The sequence below is a fragment of the Cetorhinus maximus genome, chromosome 16 (genome assembly GCF_964194155.1).
Source record: "Cetorhinus maximus chromosome 16, sCetMax3.hap1.1, whole genome shotgun sequence".
NCBI classification, from domain to species: Eukaryota; Metazoa; Chordata; class Chondrichthyes; order Lamniformes; family Cetorhinidae; genus Cetorhinus; species Cetorhinus maximus.
The window spans coordinates 93,140,197-93,166,215 of record NC_135894.1 but is presented as its reverse complement, the minus strand read 5'-3'; the positions used below and the strand labels follow the sequence as shown (position 1 = coordinate 93,166,215).

The following is a 26,019-nucleotide window of genomic DNA, read 5'->3' as shown; positions in this document are numbered from 1 at the left end:
CCGGCTTCTAATTTCAGATATTTACTGAATTCAGATTTCACCATCTGCCTGGCGGGATTCAGACCCAGGTCCCCAGAGCATTACCTGGGGTCTCTGGAATACCAGTCCAGTGACAATACCACGACGCCACCTTATCTTATAAGCCGATATATAAACGGAGAAGGTTACAGGTGAGTCACTCACTAGCACACCCATGGGAAAGCAGGAAGATCTGCCCTCCAGTTAACATGGGCTAAAAGAGTTGCCTCCTTATAGGAAGAAACCTAACCCACATGTTCCAGCTTATTGCATTTTAATGCATCACAAACACATGTGTCGACAAGGGAGTAACTAGTATCACCTCCGAATATGAGTTAGTCAAAATATGCTGGAGTCAGTTAAGTTACCACAAACGTACAAAGACCTCTACTACCAGCCTGTCGCACGCAGTTCCAATACCTTGGATATCACCATGTATACACTCGCCACACATAAAATGGAGAGATTTCAATTATCAGTTTCAACGATCAGTTTTGATCGTTATTTCCATTTGTAATAATTTAATATGACAAATGGACAGTGTTGAATAACAGGTACTGAGTGAACAGGGCATTTTCACTACTTCTTGGGCAAAATTTAACAGGCCGTGCCGTCGGGTTTGTGGGGAGTCCCATAAGATGTGGTCTCCCCCGTCACCGCCATGTCACCCACCCCCACCTAATTACAATATTACAAGCGGGGGGCAAGTGAGGCCTATGGTGGCCTACCCTCCCTTGCCCTAGTTGAGGCCCTTTTAGTGGCCAATTTAAGGGGCGCTTCCCGCCCTGCCTCGGTTTTGAGGCCGGCAGGAAGAGTTTGGGAGCAGGGGGCGGGAGTTGTGGGTGGTGCAGAAGTTGTGGGTGGTGCATGGGCGTGAAGCCCAGCAGATCACCCTGCGTGGGCCTCGGGCGGGAAAGGTGGAGCAGGTGGGGTGTGTTCCTTCAATGGCCCCCATTCCAAATCGGGCACCTCTCCCTCCCCAACATCTGCTGATCCCCGAGATGCTATATCCCCACCCGTCCTTACCATCACCCCCTCCCTGAGGTGCAGCTGTGGCTGCGTTCTCCACCGACACTTTGGGTGGCAGCAGGAAACCCTGCCAGCCCATTAGATTCTGCCCTTTCGTACCAATACACAACAATTGGTAATTCTACCGTATTCCTAATGCAGGGATACCCTTCAAAGTGCTTTACATTGGAGAGTGAAAAACAGTGGGAGGAAAGTTTTAAAATAAAGAGTCGATTAGGGAATGGAAAAGCAGAACAGAAGAAAAGTGTTTTAGGGAGTCTTTTGTTTAAAAAAAAAAGATTGTGTAGAGAGAACTGAGTTGAGAAAAGGCAGGACTGTGGTGACTAAATGAGGAACCATCAATAGTGAAGAGTGAAAAGCAGTAAGAATCTTTGGTGTCAGAGGGTTAGACGGAACAGGCAGGAATTTGAAAATCAGGCCAAAGAATTAAGCCGACTCTCCAAGGCTTCTCTAACGCCTGAGGGATGAGGAAAAGGGGCAGTGCTGGCACTCCAATTCCAGATTCCAACCTGACCCAGGTCCCTAGCCCAAACAGCAGAAAAATCAAAAGGTTTCATTGCCGTCCTGCTAGATGGTGGGTGTGAGCCTGACTTTGGCTGAAAAATTGTATCTCTCGTGATCAGTTCACAGGAGTTGGCCTCTCTGGGGGGGGTGACAGCAAAGCTGAGTCACAAGTTAATATACCCATGGATACAGTGAGAGGCTGAGTCACAGGCTGATGTATCCACAGAAATGCAGGAGGCCTGTTCATTCGTCGCACGTTGATACGAAAATACGAAATAGGAGCAGAAGAAGAGGCTGTCTGGCCCCTCGAGCCTGCTCTGCCATTCAATAATGATGTTTCGAGTTCCACATTCCCATCTAGCCCTGATAACCGTTGGTTCCCTCGCCTAACAAGAATCCATCTACCCCTGCCTTAAAAATATTCAATGACCCCACTTCCGCTGCCTTCTGAGGCAGAGAGTTCCAAAGTCGCACAACCCTCTGAAAATTTCTCCTCATCTCTGTCCTAAAGGGGGACCCCTAATTTTAAAACAGTGCCCCCTAGTGCTGGACTCGCCCACAAGAGGAAACACCCTTTCCAAGTCTACCTTTCAGATGAAGCAGCGCTTCACTTGTACCTCCTTCAGTTTGGTCTACTGTATTTGCTGCTCCCAATGCAGTCTCTTCTACACCAGGCTAAACACAGACTATAAGACCATAAGACATAGGAGCAGAAATTAGGCCATTCGGCCCATCGGGTCTGCTCCGCCATTCAATCAAGGCTGATAAGTTTCTCAACCCCATTCTCCTGCCTTCTCCCCGTAACCTTTGATCCCCTTACCAGTCAAGAACCTATCTATCTCGGTCTTAAATATTCCTAGGATCGTTCTCGTGAACCTCCTCTGGACCCTCTCCAGGGCCAGCACATCCTTCCTGAGATACGGGGCCCAAAATTGCTCACAATATTCTAAATGTGGTCTGACCAGAGCCTTATAAAGCCTCAGCAGCACATCCCTGCTTTTATATTCTAGTCCTCTCGAAATAAATGCCAACCTTGCATTTGCCTTCCTAACTACCGACTCAACCTGCAAGTTAACCTTAAGAGAATCCTGGACTAGGACTCCCAAGTCCCTTTGCACTCCAGATTTCTGAATTCTCTCCCCATTTAGAAAATAGTCTATGCCTCTATTCTTCCTACCAAAGTGCATGACCTCACACTTCCCTACGTTGTATTCCATCTGCCACTTCTTTGCCCATTCTCCTAACCTGTCTAAATCCTTCTGCAGCTTCCCCGCCTCCTCAATACTACCTGTACCTCCACCTATCTTTGTATCGTCTGCAAACTTAGCCAGGATGCCCTCAGTTCCTTCATCTAGATCATTAATGTATAAAGTGAAAAGTTGTGGTCCGAACACTGACCCCTGCGGAACTCCACTAGTCACCGGCCGCCATCCTGAGAAGGACCCCCTTGTCCCCACTCTCTGCCTCCTGCCAGACAGCCAATCTTCTATCCATGCTAGTACCTTGACTGATGTATCCACTGACCTTCACTCAGTCCGCAAGCGTGACCCAAACCTCCCTGTCGCTTGCCATTTCAACACACCACCCTGCTCTCCTGCCCACTTGTCTGTCCTTGGCCTGCTGCAATGTTCCAGTAAAGCCCAACGCAAACTGGAGGAACAGCACCTCATCTTCCGATTAGGCACTTTACAGCCTTCCGGACTTAACATTGAGTTCAACAACTTCAGGCCAAGAACTCTCTCCTCCAGCTTTATCTGTTTTTAAATCCAATTATTTAATTATTTATTTATTTGCTTCATTTTATTTTAACCTTTTTTATCCAATTCCCCCAAACCTCACTGCCCCCACCACCACCCACCCCACTACCCCCCCACCACCTCCCCACCCCCCTCCCCACCACCCCACCCCCGCGCCCCTTGGATAATCTGTCACCTGTTTTTATGTTGTTCTTTCACAGAGCGGTGACCCTTGTTCTGTTATTAACACATTCTGCTATCTTACCTTTATGCCACTATCGGCACCTTCTTTAGTCTTTACCACTACCATTAACATTCCCTTTGTCCTGTATCCATGACATCTTTGTCAAATTTCCCCTTAGCTCCCACCTATCACTGACCTTCTGTTTTGTCCCACCTGCACTGCCCCCTCTTAAACAGTATAAAATCCATCATCACATTCCTACTTCTCTTTAGCTCTGAAGAAGAGTCATACGGACTCGAAACGTTAACTCAACTTCTCTCTCCACAGACGCTGCCAGACCTGGTGAATTTTTCCAGCATTTTTTTGTTTTTGTTTCAGATTTCCAGCATCCGCAGTATTTGGCTTTTATCTTCTTTATTCCGTGCCTGTGTAATCCTTTTTTTTTGCTTTGACAGACATTTAACCCTGTCAGAAAGACCAACAGTGGAGCATACTACTGTGAAGCGAAAAACAAAGCTGGTGGCCCAAAGAAATGTTCTGTTCAGTTCATGCAAATCAGTAAGTGCTGTCGCTTTTGTACCTGAATCACACATCTCCCTTTGTCTTCTACTACGTGTTTAAAAAAAAGAATGTAGTTCTTTGTCATAAATGCAGCCTGACTAAAGATTTTTTTTTAATGGACTGAAATTATACTTTGTTGGTCTTCCATCTTTTGTATTCTTGTCTTGTCAACTTGGCTCAGTAAGAAGCATTCTTGCATCTAAATCAGAAATTACATAAAATTGACAGCACAGAAGCAGGCCATTGGGCCTGACTGATATGTGCGTGTTTATGCTCCACACAAGCCTCCTCACACCTTACTTCAACTAATCCTATCAGCATATCCTTCTATCTTTTTCTCCGTCATGTGTTTATCTCGATTCCCCTTTAAATGCCTCCAGGCTACTACTCCCATGTGGCAATAAGTTCTACATTCTCACCACTCTCTGGTTTTTCCTCCTGAACCCCCTCTTAGATTTATCAGTAATTATCTTATATTTTTGACCCCCCTGGACTTCCCCACAATCTCCCCAACTACGATCAGCGAAAGCAGTCAAGAACAGAGAGAGAATTTGGAGGTTTGCGGCAGAGGAGGAGGAGGTCACTAAGCCTATGGGTGTCTATGTTGGCTTTACAAATAATCTGCTCTCTTACTGTCTCCTCATAGCCTCACATCTTCCTCTGCTTCATTGATTTCCCTTGAAAGATACAGTGGTCTCTGCCTTAGCCAAGCTCTGTGCCAAAGCACTCCATGCACCAACAGTCTGCTATGTAAAGAACGCTCTCCTAATTTCTCTGCCCACTCTTTTAACAACAATGATGACTCCTGGTCACTGGCTCCCCAATCAGGGAAAATAGCTTTCCCTATTCACCGTATCGGTAAACCTTCATAAATGTACAAATATCTATTTATTGCAAGCCTCACCTTAGTACATAACTGTTAGCTGTGTGACAGCTCAGTGGACAGAACACTGGCTTTCAAGTCAGAACGTTGTTTGTTTAAGCCACCCGAGAGATGGAAAGTTAGGCTGACACTCTAGTGAAGTACAGAGGGAGTGCTGCATTCTCAGAGCAGCTGTCTTTTGGATGAGGTATTATACCAAGGCCCCATCTGCCCTCTCAGGTGGATATTTAAGATCCTGTAGCACTGCTTCGAAGATGAGGAGGGGGGTTCCGCCAACATTTTCCCCTCAACCAACGTCAATATAAAAAAGAATCAGATTATCTGGATAATATCACGTTGCTGTTTGCTGAACCTTGCTTTGCACAAATTGGTTTCCTATGTTATCACAACGACAAAACCACAAAAGCGACGTGTAAAGTTTTAAAGCATTGGAGGTGTAAAGCACTAATAAATACGTGTTTTTGTTTTTGAATGCTTTTATACTTTATAATAAATGTAGCCACCTTTCTTCTAACAAAAGAGCATTCATAGAGTTAAGTGATTGGTTATAAGTTCCAAACACCAGTTCAAGTAACTTCTGTAAGACACTTTGGGGCATCCTGAGGGTGTGAAAGTCGCTATATCAATGCAAGTTCTTCCATTCTTTTCTTCATATTGTCCGTTGAATGAGATTGTCTGATTCAAACTCACCCTCCACACTTGTTCACAGACGATCTTGACGTCGGTGCAGTCGTCATCACCGTAGTAATCATCGCCTTGGTGCTGTCGCTGTGCGGGCTCGGAATGTACTACGCCCACAGAAAGGGTTACTTAGGGAGTGAGTAATGTCTTGTTTCCTGGGTCAGTGTCTGTAGAGGATTGTTAGGATATAATTTATGTCCTGCAAGCAAGGGACCAGCTTGAGTGAGCTGCACACCTGTGGAGCTCCGATGCGAATGGGCTGGGCAGCGATATCTTCCAAAGTCAAGTAGCCAGGTAATGCCAACTCTCCAGGCTTACACCAGGAGAACGACCAGTGGGGCAAGACTAATGAAGTCCATAGAATTACACTGCCAGCTAGAGAGAAGGGGGAAAGAATTGAGATGGGGCAGAGAAAGAGGAAGTATTTGATGCAGAAAGCTGGTTAAATGAACTTTGTTACACATTGTGATGGTTTTTTCTATTTACATCGTATTTACATCCTCTCTAGAAACAAAAAATATGATAATGAATAGTCAGCATGGATTTCAAAAGGGAAAATCTTCCTTGATGAACCTAATTGAATTTTTAGAGGAGCTAATAGAGAGAATAGACAGTGGTAATGCAGTAGATGTAATTTATCTGAACTTTTAAAAGGCCTTCTATAGGGTGCCCTATAATAGACTAATGAATAAGGTCAGAGAATGTAGAGTCAGGGGACAAGTAGCAGAATGGATTGTTAACTGGCTTCAAGACAGAAAGTAGAGAGTAAAGGGTAGTTATTCTGAGTGGCAGAAGTTAGGAAGTGGTGTTTCACAAGGGCCGGTGCTGGAACCACTGCTGTTCATAACTTGCATTTCTAAATTTATGGATGGCACCAAATTGAAAGGGTTAGTCAATACTGAGGAGAACTGCAACAAGTTATAGGAGAGCATTAATAAACTTGCAGAATGGGCAAATAATTGCTCACTGAAGCTCATTTTGGGTTCTGCTAGGGTCACTCAGCTTCTGACCTCATTACAGCCTTGGTTCAAACATGGACAAAAGAGCTGAACTCCAGAGGTGAGGTGAGAGTGACTGCCCTTGACATCTAGGCAGCATTTGACCGAGTGTGGCATCAAGGAGCCCTAGCAAAACTGGAGTCAATGGGAATCTGGGAAAACTCCCCGCTGGTTGGAGTCATACCTAACACAAAGGAAGATGGTTGTGGTTGTTTGAGATCAAACACCTAAGTCCTAGGACATCACTGCAGGGGTTCCTCAGGGTAGTGTCCTAGGCCCAACCATCTTTAGCTGCTTCATCAATGACCTTCCTCCCATCGTAAGGTCAGAAGTGGGGATGTTCGCTGATGATTGCACAATGGTCAGCACCATTCGCAACTCCTCAGGCACTGAAGCAATCCATGTCCAAATGCAGTAAGACCTAGACAATATTGAGGCTTGGGCTGACAAATGGCAAGTAACATTTGCGCCACACAAGTGTCAGGCAATGACCATCTCCAACAAGACAAAACCTAACCATCGCCCCTTGACATTCATTAGCATTACTATCACTGAATCCCCCACTATCAACATCCTGGGTGTTACCGTTGACCAGAAACTGAATTGGACTAGCCATATAAATACTGTGGCTACAAGTGCAGGTCAGAAGCAAGGAATCCTGTGGTGAGTTACTCACCTCCTGACTTCGCAAAGCCTGTCCACCAAAATCTAGAAGGCACAAGTCAGGAGTGTGATGGAATACTCTCTGCTTGCCTGGATGAGTGCAGCTCCTACAACACTCAAGAAGCTTGACACCATCCAGGACAAAGCAGCCTGCTTGATTGGCACCACATCCACAAACATTCACTCCCTCCACCACCGACACACACTGGCAGCAGTGTGTATCATCTATAAGATGCACTTCAGAAACTCATCAAGGCTCCTTAAGCAGCACCATCCAAACCCGCAACTGCTGCCATCTCGAAGGACAAGGGCAGCAGATAGATGGGAACATCACTACCTGGACTTTCCCCTCCAAGCCACTCCCCACTCCCTGCCTTGGAAATATATTGCCGTTCCTTCAACGTCGCTGGGTCAAAATCTTGAAACTCCCTCCCTATCAGCACTATGGGTGTGCCTACACCACATGGACTGCAGCGGTTCAAGAAGGCAGCTCACCACCACTTTTGCAAGGGCAATAATTGCTGGCCCAGCCTGCGATGCCCACATCCCGTAAATGAATAACAAAATAAATTGGGAAATGAAGTTCAACACAGATAATGTGAGGTAGTATATTTTGGTAGGAAGAATAGGGAGGTTACTTTTTCTTGGAAGGTGCAATTCTAGGCGGGGCAGGGGATCAAAGGAATCACAGAATCCAAGTACATCAGTCGCTAAAAGTTGCACCACAGGTAAACAGGGTCATCAAAAAAAACCAAGCACTAGAATTGGAAAGCAGGGAAGTTATGCCAAAGCTGTATTGAACCTTGGTTAGACCACACTTAGTGTATGCAGTACTGGTCATCATATAAAAAGGATACAGAACCACTGCAGAGAGTGCAGAAAAGATTTACAAGGATACACCAGAAATGTGTGGGTATATATATCAGGAAAGGGTATGTTTTTGCATGTAAAGAAAATGGGTCTCTTCTCTTGAAAAAAAAATGGCTGAGGGGTCACCTAATAGTGATCTTTAAAATTATGAAAGGTTTTGATAGAGTGGATACAGAGAGAATGTTTTTTCTTATGGAGAAAAGCATAACTATAGGCCATCAATATAAGATAGTCACCAAAAAACCAATAGGGAATTTAGAAGAAACTTCTTTACTCATGAGTGATGAGAATTTTTTATTATTATTCATTCATGGGATGTGGGCTTTGTTGGCTGGGCCAGCATTTATTGGTCATCCCTAGTTGCCCTTGAGAAGGTGGTGGTGAGCTGCCTTCTTAAACTTCTGCAGTCCATGTGGTATAGGTACATCCACAGTGCTGTTAGGGAGGGAGTTCCAGGATTTTGACCCAGCAACAGTGAAGGGACGGCGATATATTTCCAGGTCAGGATGGTGAGTGGCTTGGAAGGGAACTTCCAGGTGATAGTGTTCCCACGTGTCTGCTGCCCTTGTTCTTCCAGATGGCAGTGGTTGTGGGTTTGGAAGGTGCTGCCGAAGAAACCTTGGTGAATTCCTGCAGTGCATCTCGTAGATGGTACACACTGCTGCTACTGTGCGTCGGTGGTGGAGGGAGTGAATGTTTGTGGATGGGGTGCCAATCAAGCGGACTGCTTTGTCCTGGATGGTGTCAAGCTTGTTGAGTGTTGTGGGAGCTGCACTCATCCAGGCAAGTGGGGAGTATTCCATCACACTCTTGACTTGTGCCTTGTAGATGGTGGACAGGCTTTAGGGAGTCAGGAGGTGGGTTTCTCGTTGCACGATTCCCAGCCTCTGACCTGCTTTTGTAGCCATAGTATTTATATGGCTCATCCAGTTCAGCTTCTGGTCAATGGTAACCCTCAGGATATTGATAGTGGGGGATTCAGTGATGGTAATGCCATTGAACATCAAGGGGCGATGGTTGGATTCTCTCTTGTTGGAGATGGTCATTGCCTGACACTTGTGTGGCACATATGTTACTTGCCACTTGTCAGCCCAAGCCTGGATATTGTTTAGGTCTTGCTGCATTTGGACATGGACTGCTTCAGTATCTGAGGAGTCGCAAATGGTGCTGAATCATCAGCGAACATCCCCACTTCTTACCTTATGATGGAAGGAAGGCTGAGGACACTACCCTGAGGAACTCCTGGAGCTGAGATGATTGACCTCCATCAACCACAACCATCTTCCTTTGTGCTCGGTATGACTGCACCAGTGGAGAATGTGGAACTCGCTACCACAGGGAGTGTTGAAGTGAATAGTATAGATACATTTAAGGGGAAATTAGACAAGCTTATGAGGGAGAAGGGAATAGAGGGTTACGATGCTAGATTTAGATGAGGAAACATGGGAGGAGGCTCGGGTGGAGCATAAACACCGGCATGGACTGGTTGGGCCGAATGGCCTGTTTCTGTGGCGTATATCCTGTGTAATCCTATGTGAAAGCATTCCTCCTCTTTGCATTTATTTCAAATGTTTGCTTTATTTCTATTGTATCTTGAAGTACAGACATGTTTCCCATTCGTAATGTTGTTTGCGATTGTTAAATATTAATTCTAGTTCCTTTTTCTTTTCACAGATTCAAGATCATCTAAGTAAGTAACCGTGTTTTCCCTTCTCCCATCTCCTCTCCAGAAGCTAACATCGCCACCATTAGTCGCCATGCCTTCGGCTGTCTAGGTCCTAAGCCTCCCTGCCTCTCCACCTCTCTTTCCTCCATTAGGACACTCCTTAAAACCTACCTCTTTGACTAAGATTTTGTCCACCTGTCCTAACATCTCCTTATGTGGCTCATTGTTAAATTTGGTTTGATAACTACTCCTGTGAAGCACCTTGGGCCATTTTACTGTGTTAAAGGCATTATAAAAATGTGTTATTGTCTGTTTCATGGGTACAATTGTAGGGGCATCAGGCACCCTCTGCTACCAAGCTAATGCTCTGGGGATATGGGTTCAAATCCCACCATGGCAGCTGGTAGAATTTAAATTCAATTAATAAAAAGTCAAATCTGGAACCTAAAGCTAGTTTCAGTAATGATGACCATGAAACTATTGTCATAAAAACTCATGTGGTTCACTAATGGAAGGAAATCTGCTGTCCTATTGTTCCATCTCTGGTGCGTCCTCCTATGGTTTTCATTACATTTGTCATAGAGGAGCATCCAAAGACAATAGGTGTGTGTTAAAGTACAGTGAAAACCTGCTGCAATATTGATCAGTGACTTGTGAAGAGTAAGGCAAGGGAGGAAGAGGCAAATCAAACGCTGACACTTTACGAAGTCTGGGTAAGTTATATCACTGACCCATAATATAGCTGAAAGGAAGCTTCATCTACTTCAATAGCCAGCTGCTATAATGAGATTCCCTGGACCAACACACCCTCTAAACTGCACAGGTATGACCGCACAGCAATTGGAAATGTGCTACACAGGACAAACCGGCCATCAAAAAGCAGTGGTCCTTTTAAGATGTGCAGTCAAGGGGCAATCTTAAAGGGACTGAGCAATGCAACAAACGGGCCAGCGAAGGGAAGTCAGAGCCTTACACCCAAGGTTGCAAGCCACAGACGTAGTCACATTGTACCAGATTACTTCATTGCTATTTTCAGACATCCTGAGAAGGTAATAAGTAATATATAAATGCAGTTTCATTCTCTCTCTTTTTTTCCTCCATTTTCACAAAGGGAAGGTCAGGGAAAGAACATCTACCCCCACCCCATCTAGATATGGTACATTGCGCTCACAATGTCTGTCCTGGAAACAATACGTTTACACATTTTGTTAAAGTAAAAGATCACATTTCCAAGAAGGGCCATCTGCGAGCTCTCTCTGGCATCCTGGACAATATTTCTCCCTCAGCCAACATTTCTGATAAACAGGTGACGTGGTCATTATTACTTTACTCTTGTGGGAATTCCCTGTTTGCAAATTGGCTGCCACGTTTCCTACATTACAACAGTCACTACACTTCAAAAGTGTTTCACTGGCTGTACAATGCTTTGGGACATCCTGAGTAGGTGAAAGGTGTTATATAAATGTAAGTTTGTTATTTCTTCTTTACCGTTGGCTTTCCTCATTCCTCCCCCAAGAATTCACCTGCTGACTATTTCTCCCCCTCTGATTATACTGAACTTAACTGTTTCTGTTTCCACAGGGGAAAAGACACCGAGCACAAGACTGTCTCTCCAGTTAATGAAGTAAGTTTGAAATAACATGATGTGTGGATATTTGTACTGGAGGATTTGTGGGTTCCAAAAGGCATTCAATAAGGTGCCGCACTTAAGGTTAATAGGCAAGATAAGGCCTCATGGAGCTGAGGGCATATATTGGCATGGATAGAGGATTGGTTACAGATAGAAAACAGAGAGTGGGCATTTTTCATGCTGGCAGGCAGTGAATAGCGGAGTGCCGCAAGGGTCAGTGCTGGGGCCTCAGCTATTTACAATCTATATTAATGTCTTAGAAGAAGAGACAGAGAGTAGCATATCTAAGTTTGCTGATGATACCAAGCAAGGTGGAAAGGTAAGCAGTGGGGAGGACACAGAGACTGCAAAGAGAACAGGTTTAGGTGAATGGGCCACAAGATGGCAGTTGGAGTATAATGTTGGGAAACGTGAAGTTATTCACTTTTGTCATAAGAATAAAAAAGCAGAATGTTTCTAAAAGATGAGAAACTTGTAAGTAAACATTGATGTTCAAAGAGACTTGGGCGTGCTTGTACAAGGAATACAAAAACTTAGCATGCAGGTGCAGCAAACAATTAGGAAAGCAAATGACATGTTGGTCTTTATTGCCAGGGAATTGGAGTACAGGAATAAAGACATCTTGGTGCAGTTGTTCAGGATTTGTGAGACCACATCTGGAGTAGTGTGTGCAGTTTTGGCCCCCACAGTTAAGAAAGAATATACTTGCATTGGAGGATACAGCGAAGGTTCACTAAATTTGTCCCTGAGATGAAGGGGTTGTACTATGATGAGAGGCTGAGTAAATTGGGCTTATGTTCTCTGGAGTTTAGAAGAATGAGAGGCGATCTCGGTGAAACCTGGGGCTCGACTGGGTGGACGCTGAGAAATTATTTCCATTGGTCAGGGAGTCTAATAGATGGCAGTGCAGATTCCAGATAAGGGGTTGATGATTTAGGACTGGGATGAGGAGAAATTACTTCACTCAAAGAGTTGTGAATCTTTGGAAATCTCTACCCCAGAGGGTTGTGGATGCTCCATTGTTAAATACACTTAAGGCTGGGATAGATAGATTTTTGGTCTCTCAGGGAATCAGGGGAGATGGCAACTGATGGGAGAGTGGGAGAGAGCCTGCTATTCCTTGTAATAAACACCAAACTTGCAGTTAGACAGACTGATATGACAGGATCCGTAATAACACAACGTATAACCTTGCAGTTTTCTCTGTTTGGAGGAGTTTCATGTTGCCCTCACCCTGTCCTTCTAGTGGCTCGAAGTAAGCACACCCTGAGGTCAGCCAGCTGTCAGTGAGGAGAGTTTACAAATTGGGAAGTACTCCAAACTTCCAGCTCCTGGTCAGAAGAAACCAGCATGAGTGACTGGTTCTTTTGCTATCTTTTATTATTCCAAATACTATTCTTTCTTATATGTAATTATATATAATATATCCTGTAAAGTCTATATTTGTTTCTCTGATTTTCTTTTTCTCTTTATTATTGCAGGATTTCAAACATACCAAATCTTTTGTTATCTGAAGTAGAGGGAAGGACAGTACATCTGTGAAGAATTCCAAACCACTATTCATATCCATACAGAATGTTCAGCTTGTATTTAGGACAGTGGGGTAGATCTTGACTTTGTTCCTCCAATTCTGGCCTCTTGCGCATCCCTGATTTCCTTCACCTCACCATTGGTCACAGGACCCTCAGTTGCCTAGGCCCTAAGCTTTGGAATTCCCTCCCTAGTCCTCGCCTCTTTCAAGACACTCCTTCAACTTTCCTCTGTAAGCAGTAATATCTCCCTATATGGCTGTGTCTACCATCATCTGATAGTGCTCCTGTGAAGCATCTTGCATCGTTTTACTATGTTTAAGCCGCTTCATGGATACAGGGTGTTGACAGCAAGTCATAAACTTGTTGTACATCTCTACAGTTGTCTTTAATGGAAAAATGGAGAGAGGTGTGAAATGGACTGCCAACTCTATCACCATCATCTCTTTTACAGTATTGCATAAAGCCAAGATTTACCCCAATGCCCTATACTCAAAATAACTTTGAATCCTCTGACTGAAAACAATGTCCTACGCGTGACACTTGAAGGTAGTATTGGCTCATGTCCATGCACATAAACCACCACTCATTTTAAAAAAAGGCAAGTCCCGTAGGTCCAAAGGTCCATTTAACAGGGTCTTGGCACATTTCTATTAAATTAGGTTTTTTTTTGAAAGAGGGAAAAGAACAGCAAATGCTGGAAATTTGGAAAGAGTCAGGCATTCTGACTTAACTGTTACCCAACAGAATCTGGACAGGGAATTCTTCCAGTGTCCTGGCCAACATTTATCCGGCATACATCACTGACAAGAGATTGCAGTGGGTGGTCATTCAGTACATTGCTGTTCATGGGAGCTTGCCGCACACAAATTGGCTGCCGTGTTTCCTACATTTATAACAGCGGCTACACTTCAAAAGTACTTCATTGACTGTAAAGTGCTCTCAAATGTCCTGAGGTCATGAAAGGTGCTATATAAATTCAAGTCCTTTCCTTTCGTCATGTTGCATCTACTCATTTTATTCAGTCCTATAAGCAGGGTTATCTGTGACCCTTTGCAATCCAGCTCTTAAAACCCAGGCACCTTGAACCTATCGGTGCTGATATTTATTTAAAACTGTAGCCCCCATTAATTTGCATATTTCTCAAATTACTGATATCCTGATGTTTGTAGGAATTGTCCACCAAAAAAGACAGACTTACGTTTACAACCTCAGAACATCACAAAGTGCACCACAGGCAGTGACATACTTTTGAAGTGTAGCCACTGTTGTAATGTAGAAAACATGGCAGCCAATTTATGCACAGCAAGCTCCTACAATATAATGACATCATGATTTGATTTAGTGATGTTAATTAAGGAATAAATATTAGCCAGGACAATGGAAAAAACACTTTTTCAAAGTAGCACCATGGGAACCTTTTACATATACCAGATGGGGCCTTGGTTCAATGTCTCATCTGAAAGACAGCAGCTGCAACAATGCAGCACCCCCTCAGTATTGCGCTGAAGTGTCATATTAGATTATGTGCACGACTCTGGAATGGGACTTGAACCTACAACCTTCTGATTCATAGGCAAGTATGTTACCCACTGAGCCACAACAATGAGACAACAGCATTATGAGCAGATGATTCCAAGTTCTCCAGATTTATAACACTAAAACAGGTCTCATGAGATCCATGAGTGACTATCTGAGGGTGTGCAAGCAGCGAGCAAAGTGTCCCAAGACTTATAGATCTATATTTTTCCCAATATTTGTTGATTTACTTGCTAGATATTGTCACAGAGTACTAATGAACATTCTTCTACAAAAATGGCACTGATTTCCTTTGCATAGAGAGACTAAATGGGACGTGGCAGGGAAGTGTGAGGTCACCTACTTTGAATCTTGAATCTGCGGACGATAAGTCAACCAGTTTTCTTAATGTACTCGGAAACTCTAAGAGCTGAGGAGAAGCAAAGGGAATTGTGCATCCATGCAGAAAAATCATAAAACCAGTGCACAGGTTTCAAAGAAAAAGCTAATGGAATGTTAGCTTTTAGCTCAATAACTATGCTTCAGTTTTATAGGGCTTTGGTCAGACCCCATCTGATGTACTTGTTCAATTTTGGGCCACACACTTCAGGAAGCATTTATTGGACTTGGAAGGGGTACAGCATGGATTCACCAGAAATACAGTAAGGATTAAATTGAGGAGAAATTGCATAAACGTGGTTTGTATTCCCTTGAGTTTAGATGATTGAGGGATGATTTTTCTTAATCATTTGCAGGATGTGGGCATCACTGGCTAGGCCAGCATTTATTGCCCATCCCTAATTGCCCCTGAGAAGGTGGCGGTGAGCTGCTTTCTTGAACTGCTGCAGTCCCTGTGGTGTAGGTAATCGAGGTGTTGTAAAATGGTGAAAGTTATTCAGGAGGGTCGATAGAGAGAAACTATTTCCTCTGGTGGGGGCAAAAAAGAATAAGGGGATATCTTGAAATTAGAACTGGGCCATTCAGGAGTGAAACTAGATTGCACTTTCCCACACAAGTATTCGTGGAAATCTGGAAATCGCTCCCATGTTCGGTCAATTGCAGTTTTCAAGAGTGAGATTCACAGGTTTTGTTGGGTATATCAAGGGATATTGAGAAAGGGCAGGTAAATGGAGTTGAGATACAGATTATCCATGATCTGATTGAATGGCATAACAGGCTCAAGGGGCTGAATGGCCTACTCCTGTTCCTATAATAGCTTATGCTGTCTGTCGGGAAATTGGGTTAAAGAAATACATGTGACTTGATCAGAATTTGCAGGAGACCATAAGAATTTTTTAAATATTGCAAGTGATCCTGAAGAGAGTGTATCAGCCTGAGCAATGAGGGTGCCCAGGAATATAATCAGTAGCTTCAGCGAGAACCCCTACTGTTTACAAATATTTCTCGATGGGACCCAGGAATATATCAGTATTTGCAGGGGGAAATCACTACAGTATATCAATATTGGTTGGATTTTCCAAGAAATTTATCAGTATTTGCAGAAAAATTTGAACGCAGTTGCAATAAGTGCTTGCTCAGGTGATCTGTCCAGTCTTTTGAGATGCTGATAGATTTGTGTATTTCCAGCATTTTCTGTTGATGCTAGCTCTTTTTACATGCTTTTTTTTTAAAAGCTGCTTTGAGTTACATAACTTGAATTGATGCAGAAAAGCTTTGTTGCTGTGTATAAGAAGTTTAAAAAACTAACTTTTAAACAGAATTGTAATTTTAACTGTTAATAACCAGAGTCGATAGTAAGTTAACATTGAACCCAATGTCCTGTACTGACACTTTGTTTTTTTTCTAACACTGATTAAACAGTATGTGGAAATTTCAGTTGTTAGTGTGAAACTTCTTGACCCCACCCTCCCACTGCCCCCAGTACAATTTCATTATTTAACTATTAGTCCGGCTTCTTGAATTACAAGGCCAGTATTTTAACCACACAACCCAGTGAATCACTTTACACTGAAAGAATCACAAAATGGTGACCCAACCCATAACCAACTAAACATTTGGATCTTGAACTGAGACACTATTGTCTTCAATAACAGCAACAAAATCTCTCAATACATGAAAACAATGACACCATTTCAAAGGTACTGCTTTGGCTGGTGGAGCAATTTGAGATGTCCTGAAAGGTGCTATATAAATGCACAGAAGGGTCATGAGGACTCGAAACGTCAACTCTTTTCTTCTCCGCCGATGCTGCCAGACCTGCTGAGTTTTTCCAGGTAATTCTGTTTTTGTTCTATATAAATGCACACCTGTCTTTATTGGAAGAAGAATTTCCTCAGGAGTTCTCCCACTCATCTGCCAGTTACCTGGGGTTTCCACAAAGTTTTAGCTTGGAAGTGGGAGAACCCTTGGAGAAATTCACCCCCACTATCAACCAATGCTCTGCAAAATGGTCATCAAAAAATTACTATTGCATTTTTCATTTATATAAACAGTATATCCACACCACAGGGTGTTTATAACGTTCTTGTGCAATTGGGTGTACATATAACAGCAAGCTGTAAATGGCATATAAAAACATAATTCATCAAGTATTTTAATGTTAAACACTTCAATTCTGCTAGCCATAACACTTCACTTTTTTCTACTCAACATTTCAGTCAGGTTCAGCATATGAATGAAATTAAAAAAACATTACATATAGAAACAGAGAAAATAGGAGTAGGCCATTCGGCCCTTCGAGCCTGCTCCGCCATTCATCGTGATCATGGCTGATCATCCAACTCAATAGCCTGCTCCCACTTTCTCCCCAGATCCTTTGATCCTTGTCGCCCCAAGAGCTATATCTAACTCCATCTTGAAAACGTACCATGTTTTGGCCTCAACTACTTTCTGTGGTAGCAAATTCCACAGGCTCACCACACTCTGAGTGAAGAAATTTCTCCTCATCTCAGTCCTAAATGGTCTATCCCATATCCTCAGACTGTGACCCCTGGTTCTGGACTCCCCCACCTTCGGGAACATCCTACATCTACCCTGTCTAGTCCTGTTAGAATTTTGTACATTTCTACAGCACTTAAGGAAGTGGCCCCCTCATTCTTCTGAACTCCAGCGAATATAATCCTAACTGACTCAATCTCTCCTCATATGTCAGTCCCGCCATCCCAGGAATCAGTCTGGTAAACCTTCGCTGCACTCCCTCTATAGCAAGAACATCCTTCCTCAGGTAAGGAGCCCAAAACTGCACACAATATTTCAGGTGTGGTCTCACCAAGGCCCTGTATATTTGCAGCAAGACATCCCTGCTCCTGTACTCGAATCCTCTGGCTATGAAGGCCAACATACCATTTGCCTTCTTTACCGCCTGCTGCACCTGCATGCTTACCTTCAGCGACTGGTGTACGAGGACACCCAGGTCTCATTGCACATTCCCCTCTCTCAATTTATAGCCATTCAGATAATAATCTGCCTTCCTGTTTTTGCTACCAAAGTGGATAACCTCACATTTATCCACATTACATTGCATCTGCCATGCATTTGCCCACTCACTCATTGTCCAAATCACACTGAAGCGTCTCTGCATCCTCCTCACAGCTCACCCTCCCACCCAGCTTTGTGTCATCTGCAAATTTGGAGATATTACATTTAGTTCCCTCATCTAAATCATTAATATATATTGTGAATAGCTGGGGTCCCAGCACCGATCCCTGCGGTACCCTACTAGTCACTGCCTGCCATTCAGAAAAAGACCCGTTTATTCCTACTCTTTGTTTCCTGTCTGCCAACCAGTTTTCTATCCGTCTCAATACAATACCCCCAATCCCATACGCTTTAATTTTACACGCTAATCTCTTAAGTGGGACTTTGTCGAAAGCCTTCTGAAAGTCCAAATAAACCACATCCACTGGCTCCCCCTCATCAACTCCACTAGTTACATCCTCAAAAAATTCCAGCAGATTTGTCAAGCATGATTTCCCTTTCTTAAATCCATGCTGACTCTGTCCGATTCTGCCATTGTTTTCCAAGTGTTCAGCTATTAAATCTTTTATAATGAACTCTAGAATTTTCCCCACTACTGATGTCAAGCTGACTGGTCAATAATTCAGTTTTCTCTCTACTTTCCTTTTTAAATAGTGGGGTTACATTAGCTACCCTCCAACCTGTAGGAATTGTTCCAGAGTCTATAGAATCTCGTAAGATGACCACCAATGCATCCACTATTTCTAGGGCCACTTCCTTAAGTACTCTGGGATGTAGATTATCAGGCCCTGGGGATTTATCAGCATTCAATGCCATCAATTTCTCCAGCACCATTTCCCTACTAATACTGATTTCTTTCAGTTCCTCCCTCTCACTAAACCCCGTGTTCCCCAACATTTCTGGTATGTTACGTGTCCCCCTTTGTGAAGACAGAGCCAAAGTATGTATTTAGTTGGTCAGTCATTTCTTTGTTCCCCATTATAAATTCCCCTGTTTCTGACTGTAAGGGACCTACATTGTCTTCACCAATCTTTTTCTCTTCATATACCTATAGAAAGTTTTACAGTCAGCTTTTATGTTTCCTGCAAGCTTACTCTCGTACATTATTTTCCCCTTCTTAATCAATCCCTTGGTCCTCCTCTGCAGAATTCTAAACTGCTCCCAATCCCCAGGTCTATTGTATTTTTTTAAGCCAATTTGTATGCCTCTTCCTTGGATCTAATACTATCTCTAAGTTCCCTTGTAAGCCATGGTTTGGACACCTTTCCTGTTTTACTTTTGCGCCAGACAGGGATATACAATTGTTGCAGTTCACCCATGCGCTCTTTGAACGTTTGCCATTGCCTATCCACCATCATCCCTTTAAGTAACGTTTCCCAATCCATCATAGCCAACTCGCGCCTCATACCATCGTAGTTTCTTTTAAGATTCAGGACCTTAGTCGAAGAATCAACTATGTCACTCTCCATCTTGACGAAGAATTCTAAGATATTATGGTCGCTCATCCCCAGGGGGCCTCACACAGCTAGATTGCTAATTATTCCTTTCTCATTACACAATACCCAGTCTAGGGTGGCCTCAACGTATTGGTCCAGAAAACCATCCCATATACACTCCAGGAATTCCTCCTCTACGGTATTGTTACTGATTTGCCCAATCTATATGCAGATTAAAGTCACCCATAATTACAGATGTTCCTTTATTGCATGCGTCTCTAATTTCCTATTTAATGCCATTCCCAACATCACCAATACAGTTTGGGGGTCTATATACAAGCCTAACATTTTTTGCCCCTTAGTGTTTCTCAGCTCTACCCATACAGATTCCACATCGTCGGAGCTAATATCTTTCTGCGCTATTGCGTTAAATTTCCTTTTTAACCAGCAATGCAACTCCATCGCCTTTTCCTTTTTGTCTGTCCTTCCTAAATACTGAATACCCCTGGATGTTCAGTTCCCATCCCTGGTTACCCTGCAGCCATGTCTCCGTAATCCCGACTATATACCTGTTTACATCTATTTGCACGGTTAATTCATCCACTTTATTGCGAATGCTCCTTGCGCTAAGGCACAAAGCCTTAAGGCTTGTCGTTTTAACATTACTTGTTCCATTCCCACCATTTTTCATTGAGGCCGTTTGATTCTTGCCCTTGATTTCTCTATCACTTTTCTTATTCCCCTTTCTGTCTTTTGTTCTTGTCCTTGATTTCCCCCTCCTCTGACTCCTTGCATTAGTTCCCATCCCCCTGCCATTTTAGTTTAAACCCTCCCCAACCACTCTAGCAAATATTCCCCCTAGGGCATCAGTCCTGGTCCTGCTCAGGTGTAACCCATCTAGTTTGTACTGGTCCCACCTCCCCCAGAACTGGTCCCAATGTCCCAGGAATCTGAAACCCTCCCCCTCACACCATCTCTTCAGCCACGTATTCATCCGATATATCCTGCTATTTCTACTCTGACTAGCACGTGGCACTGGTAGTAATCCTGAGATCACTACCTTTGAGGTCCTACTTCTCAACTTACTTCCTAACTCCCTATATTCTGCTTTTAACACCTCATCCCTTTTTTAACCTATGTCTTTTGTACCAATGTGTACCACGACCACTGGCTGTTCACCCTCCCCCTTCAGAATGTCCTGTAGCTGCTCTGAGGTATCCTTGAGCCTAGCACCAGGGAGGCAACATACCATCCTGGAGTCTCATTTGCAGCCACAGAAATGCCTATCCCCCTTAAACAATTGAATCCCCGATAACTATTTCATTCCCACACTTTTTACTCCTGCCCTGTGCAGCAGAGCCAACCGCGGCACAACGAATTTGGCTGTTGCTACTTTCCCCCCGAGAGGCCATTCCCCTCAACAGTTTCCAAAGCGGTATATCTGTTTTGCAGGGGAACAGCCACGGGAGATTCCTGCACTGCCTGCCTAGTCCTCTTTCTCTGCCTGGTGATCACCCATTCCTTTCCTGCCTGTGGACTCAGCCTGCGGTGTGACCACCTCTCTATACGTGCTATCCATGATACGCTCCACCTCGCGGATGCTCCAGTGTCCCCAGCTGCCGCTCAGCTCCAAAACCCGGGCTTCCAGGAGCTGCAGCTGGAGACACTTCCTGCACACATGCTGACCCCGGGCACTGGAAATGTTCCGGGCTTCCCACATGGAGCAGGAGGAGCACACCTTTGAGCTCTCCTGCCATGACTTATCCCTTTTGGAAGATACTTAATATCAAATAATATCAATTACTCTTGGGCCCTTCTTCCATGCTCCTCGTTGTTACAGAATATAGCCCTTGCAAACGATGAACCACAAAATAAGACCTTAAAAACTGTAAGTGATAAAAGTAGTAAATACTTACCCGACTGTACTCATGGTACTCAAAGGATCACCTCGTTCCCTCCTCACCGAACTCCCAAAGCAGCACTCCAGTGCAAACTATGATGCTGACTGCAGGAAACTCTTCCTAGACTTAATAAAACTTCATGCTATCATGTACCATTTACAGTTTGCTAACACCTATCTAAAGTTATGAAAGATTAAAGTCACGTAAGGTCTTTATAAACACTGTATTAAACTCCATTGCAAAATTTTATTAAAGTACTTTTTAAAAAAAAACAGGGCTCAGTAAAAAGCTCCACATTACTGCTGGAGAGAAAGCATCCACATTAGACCGCATGGATAAAATCCGGCCCATTTAAACTTATTTCTGTTTGTCTCATTTACTTTTCATAGGGTTGGAGGTTCGACCCTTCTTGCCTAATTGATGAATGCCAAGATCTTTTACTATTAGCAAGATGAGGTTCAAACAATGCGGAACTTGGATTTGGACTTTAAGTTGCCTCATGAGTGGATATACCTCCACAGCTGAGATGCTGCGAAGGGGAAACAGATCCCTCTATGGTTTGTCCTACTCCAATTCATGGGTTGCTTCAGTTTATTGGATCCAGCTTCTCATTTAAAAATAATCTCCCAACTCCTCCCAAGTTTTGCACTTGGGTGCAGATTTCAAAGTCACTGCTGCCATCGGTGAGTAAATCGTAAAGCGAGAAGAGGAGTGTATGTTCACGCTGACCCAGAGGAGAGGAAGCAGCTTGAACAATATCTACAAAGGTTAGTATTTGAACAAGAGCCCGAGGAAGCTTGTGGGAGTGGGCAGGGACAGATGGGTAGCCAAACTGACTGATTCATCCAGACACTTGTGTAGGGTGCACGTATAGAACAGACCCATCCAGTCCACAGGTATGCAATCAACACAACAAAAAGACGTACTTTAATCCAATGGAATTTATTAAATTACAACTTTACAGTCCCAGGAAACGTGAACGAAGCACAGACAGTCCCTTCCTTTCTGAAGATCCTAATCACTTGCTGACTTCATCAAATTTCGGTTCTGAATAATAAAAGAAATAAAGACATTTTATTGGAAAACCTATCTCGTGGGCTTTTTTTTTTTTTAAATTAAAGCTTTTATCTTTAATACGCTGCATGATTGTTCCAAACCCCATGCCCTCAATGGAGTCTGACCTTCCAGCCCCTCCCCTCCTACTCTGTGTTGCTCAGAACCATCAGAAGAGAGATGTATTTTCACTCTAGCTGCGTTTAAAGTCAAGACAAGTTACACAGGTCATATGCTGACAGTTCAACACTGCAGAGGCCACTAAGAATCCATCTGGAAATGGCCCACCAGCACACGACCTGTACATCACTCTTACATTAGCAAGTTAAATATTCTACAAAGCCTCAGTGTAATTTCACATTGCACAGCACTGTTGAATATTTGCATGTGGGAACCTCCATTGCCTGCCGGAATTGTAGTAAAGGGCTCAAACCCACCAGGGCGCCCAAAGCTACCTCTTTACAGGATTGCTTCGCTTACAGTTTACATCCTTCAGAACACCTTACCCTCAAATTTAAAATCTGGGAATTTGTTGAGGTCTCCTCCCCCATAGAGCCGTTGCAGTTTGGCAATCTCCTCATCCATATTTTTCTGGTATTCTGGACCAGCATCAACAGGACCACTCGCTTTCCTGTTTTTATAGGGAAGGGAGGAAAACACTTTAGATGTTCATCAAATACCTCACTTTCACATTTACCCGCCATTGTAACCTATTCAGAACCAAAGCAATTCGGCCAGTATCACTATCAAACATCAGATTAAAGCAGCACCTCTGGCTCTGTATTGGCATGCATTCAACTCCAACCACTCCACCTACCCATTCATACATATTATTTGTTATTTATGTTATTCATATACCTTCCTCATGACTCACTTTGTTCTGTTTCCTACTGGAACTAATTCTGTTCCACAACTTCTCAATGGGGGAATTGCCTTACCTCCCTCAAATTGCTTATGAGCTTGTGTAAAGAACATATCTTATTTTTGTGGGACTGTGGATTAAAATTACAATGGCTGCAGTTTGAAAGACATGTCCACTGGAACAATGAGGGATATATATAATGCTGCCACCCTGGAACAGAGTGTGCCTAGACAGGATGGTGCCAAGGATGAGTCCAGTCTAATGGGGAACTGCCTGGAAAGAACGTTTTAATTGGCTCCTGACCAGGTGACCAGGGTTTATGTGAGAACAGTGCAGCAGAATAGCTCCTAGCCTGAAAGGAAAAAGACCTAAAACCTCTCTCTCCTGTGAAAGATTCAAGTAATTCTACAATAATAGTTAGTTGGCTTTTTCTCCTCATATCTCTATAACCTGCTCTCTCTGAAACCTCATCAAGGGGAAAATCACCATTAAAGACATTGAAAAGCAAGTGCTCAACCAGTGAACTAAAGACTGAAAGTACTGGGAAGACCACCTCGCGTCATCAACAAAGAACTGAAAGGGATCTAGAAGACATCAATCAAAATCAACCCATCGAATCCTGTACTCCGGAATTGGTGCTATTGAACTGTTTATCCCACCCTTAAAATCCACGTTTTTGTGTATCTTATGTGTCTTTTTTCTGTGTGTATAGGGATTTAAAAGGGGGTAGAGTTTAGGTTATTAGAGCTAAAAATGAGCAGTTCATATTTCTTTCTTTTGCCACTGGTTAAAGACAATTTGTTCAATAAACATTTACTTATTAAGTTTACAAACCTAGAGCTTGTATTCTGTTAAACTAAATTAAACAGTTAGGTGGGTTGATCAAAATGTTCACACTTGTAGCAGCTCAGGGAGCAGTGGGACTTGATATTGCAGCACACTATCCCCAGTGAGTCGTGACACTTGTACAGTGAAAAATTGGGTCTTATGAGGAGAGATTGAGCAGTTTAGGCCTATACTCGCTAGAGTTTAGAAGGATGAGAGGAGATCTAATTGAGGTATATAAGATGCTAAAGGGAATAGACAAAGTAGACGTGGAGCAGATGTTTCCCCTTCTGGGGCATTCTAGAATGAGAGGCCATAGTTTTAGGCTAAGGGGTGGTAGATTTAAATCAGAGGTGAGGGGGAATTACTTTTCTCAAAGGGTCGTGAATCTGTGGAATTCACTACCTCAGAGCGCAGTGGATGCCGAGACATGGGGATAGGGGATAGACAGATTTTTGATTAATAATGGGTTGAAAGGTTATGGGGAGAGGGCAGGAAATTGGAGTTGAGGCCGAAATGAGATCAGCCATGATCGTATTGAATGGCAGGGCAGGCTCAAGGGGCTGAATTGCCTACTCCTGCTCCTAGTTCTTATGTTCTTATTAATCGAATATGGGGATTGGATTGTGTGTATACCACATTCTTCTTAAATCCAATCTAAAAAGTAATGTTCTCTTTGAGACCAAATTTAAGCTTACCTTACCACTTCTTAATTTCTCTTTTGCTCACCTACTTCTCAGCCTTGATGCTATCTTAGTAGTCTTGTGTTTTCACCTGGGTTTCAATTTTAAAAAAACCTATTGCTTTGTTGTTTTGCTCCTCCCTATCCTCTGGCTGAGGAGAAATGGGAAGTGCAGCCTACAGCTCATTGTCTTCACAAAAACAAGAGCACAGATCTTCAGGACACTATAGAAGCAGACCTTCAAACAGTGAAAGTTTTAAGTGCCTGGCATCATCCTTTGGGAGTGAACTCATTGCTGCACTATGTTGCAATAGCTAACCTGCCCTTAGACGGCAGGAGCACTACAAGCGACCTCAACGTACTTCCTTAGGAGAGAAAAACACAAGCAACATTCCCGTTCCCACCTGTTATCTAACGCCTTCTGAGACAGACTTCACAGCGCTCAAAGCACCTGCATTTAAACAGCACTTGCAATGTTAGCTGTGGCTCAGTTGGTAGTACTCTCATTCTGAGTCAGAGGTGGTGGGTTCAAGTTCCAAGTATTTTGATGGGATCTTTATGTCCACTTCGAGAGGCCTAAACTGAGGGCCCATCTGTCCTCCCTGGTGGGTGTAAAAGATCCCATGGTACCATTTCGAAGGGTAGTTCCATCCAGTGTCCTAGACAGTATTTATCCCTCAAGCTACACAGCAGAAACAGATTATCTGGTCATGATCACATTGCTGTTTGCAGGAGCAGTCGTGCAAAAATTAGCTGCTACATTTTCTACAATACCAATAGTGACTGCACTTCAAAAGCACTTCATTGGCTGTAAAGCGCTCTGGGATGGCCACGGTCATGAAACACACTGTGTAAATGCAATTTTTTTTTTTTTTTTTTGTTTTTGGTCACTTACTTGCTCTTAGTGTCATAGTCATGGATCTTATCTAGAAAGAGTTTTTGGACTGGGTCGAGGCTCTTGGCCTTGTTAAACACCACCGCTGTGAACCCGATGTTTCGCCGGAGCACAACAGAAAGGGAAGATCGCAGGATGGTGGAAAACTGGAACAAGCGTTGCAGGATCATGGTGGCCTGGCTAAACAGATCAAAGCTAACACTGTAAGAAAACAAAAACACAGGGTATAAACCCTCAAAGAAAAACAAACACTCACATCCTCAAAACCTGCAAATCACACCCCCACCCCCACACCTTCCTTTCTCCTTATATGAGAGCAAAACCAACTGGTCTGTATATTTCTACAAAGGAAACTGTAGGCTATTTGGCCCCCGTGATTCAATAAGATCATGGCTGATCGTCAACCTCAAATGCACGATCTCCATATTCCTTAATTCCCTTAATACCCAAAAAATCT

The 26,019-nt window shown here is 43.5% G+C and overlaps 2 protein-coding genes across 2 annotated transcripts in view; one reads left to right on the top strand and one right to left on the bottom strand.

The window, feature by feature from the left end:
* jam2a (junctional adhesion molecule 2a) overlaps positions 1 to 12,937 on the top strand; it is a 65,540-nt gene extending 52,603 nt beyond the window's left edge. The window contains exons 6-10 of the mRNA XM_078560479.1: positions 3,927 to 4,029; positions 5,625 to 5,732; positions 9,802 to 9,817; positions 11,375 to 11,417; positions 12,905 to 12,937. Coding sequence (XP_078416605.1) covers positions 3,927 to 4,029; positions 5,625 to 5,732; positions 9,802 to 9,817; positions 11,375 to 11,417; positions 12,905 to 12,937 — 303 coding nt within the window. The remainder of the gene's footprint in view (positions 1 to 3,926; positions 4,030 to 5,624; positions 5,733 to 9,801; positions 9,818 to 11,374; positions 11,418 to 12,904) is intronic.
* A 9,231-nt stretch (positions 12,938 to 22,168) lies between these two features.
* Positions 22,169 to 25,732, bottom strand: atp5pf (ATP synthase peripheral stalk subunit F6). Its single transcript, XM_078560367.1, has 3 exons — positions 25,563 to 25,732; positions 22,805 to 22,929; positions 22,169 to 22,292 (listed from the first exon to the last, which is right to left on the bottom strand). Exons 1-3 carry the CDS (start codon positions 25,730 to 25,732, stop codon positions 22,264 to 22,266), a joined length of 324 nt encoding a protein of 107 aa, XP_078416493.1. The 3' UTR covers positions 22,169 to 22,263.
* Positions 25,733 to 26,019: the final 287 nt, after the last annotated feature.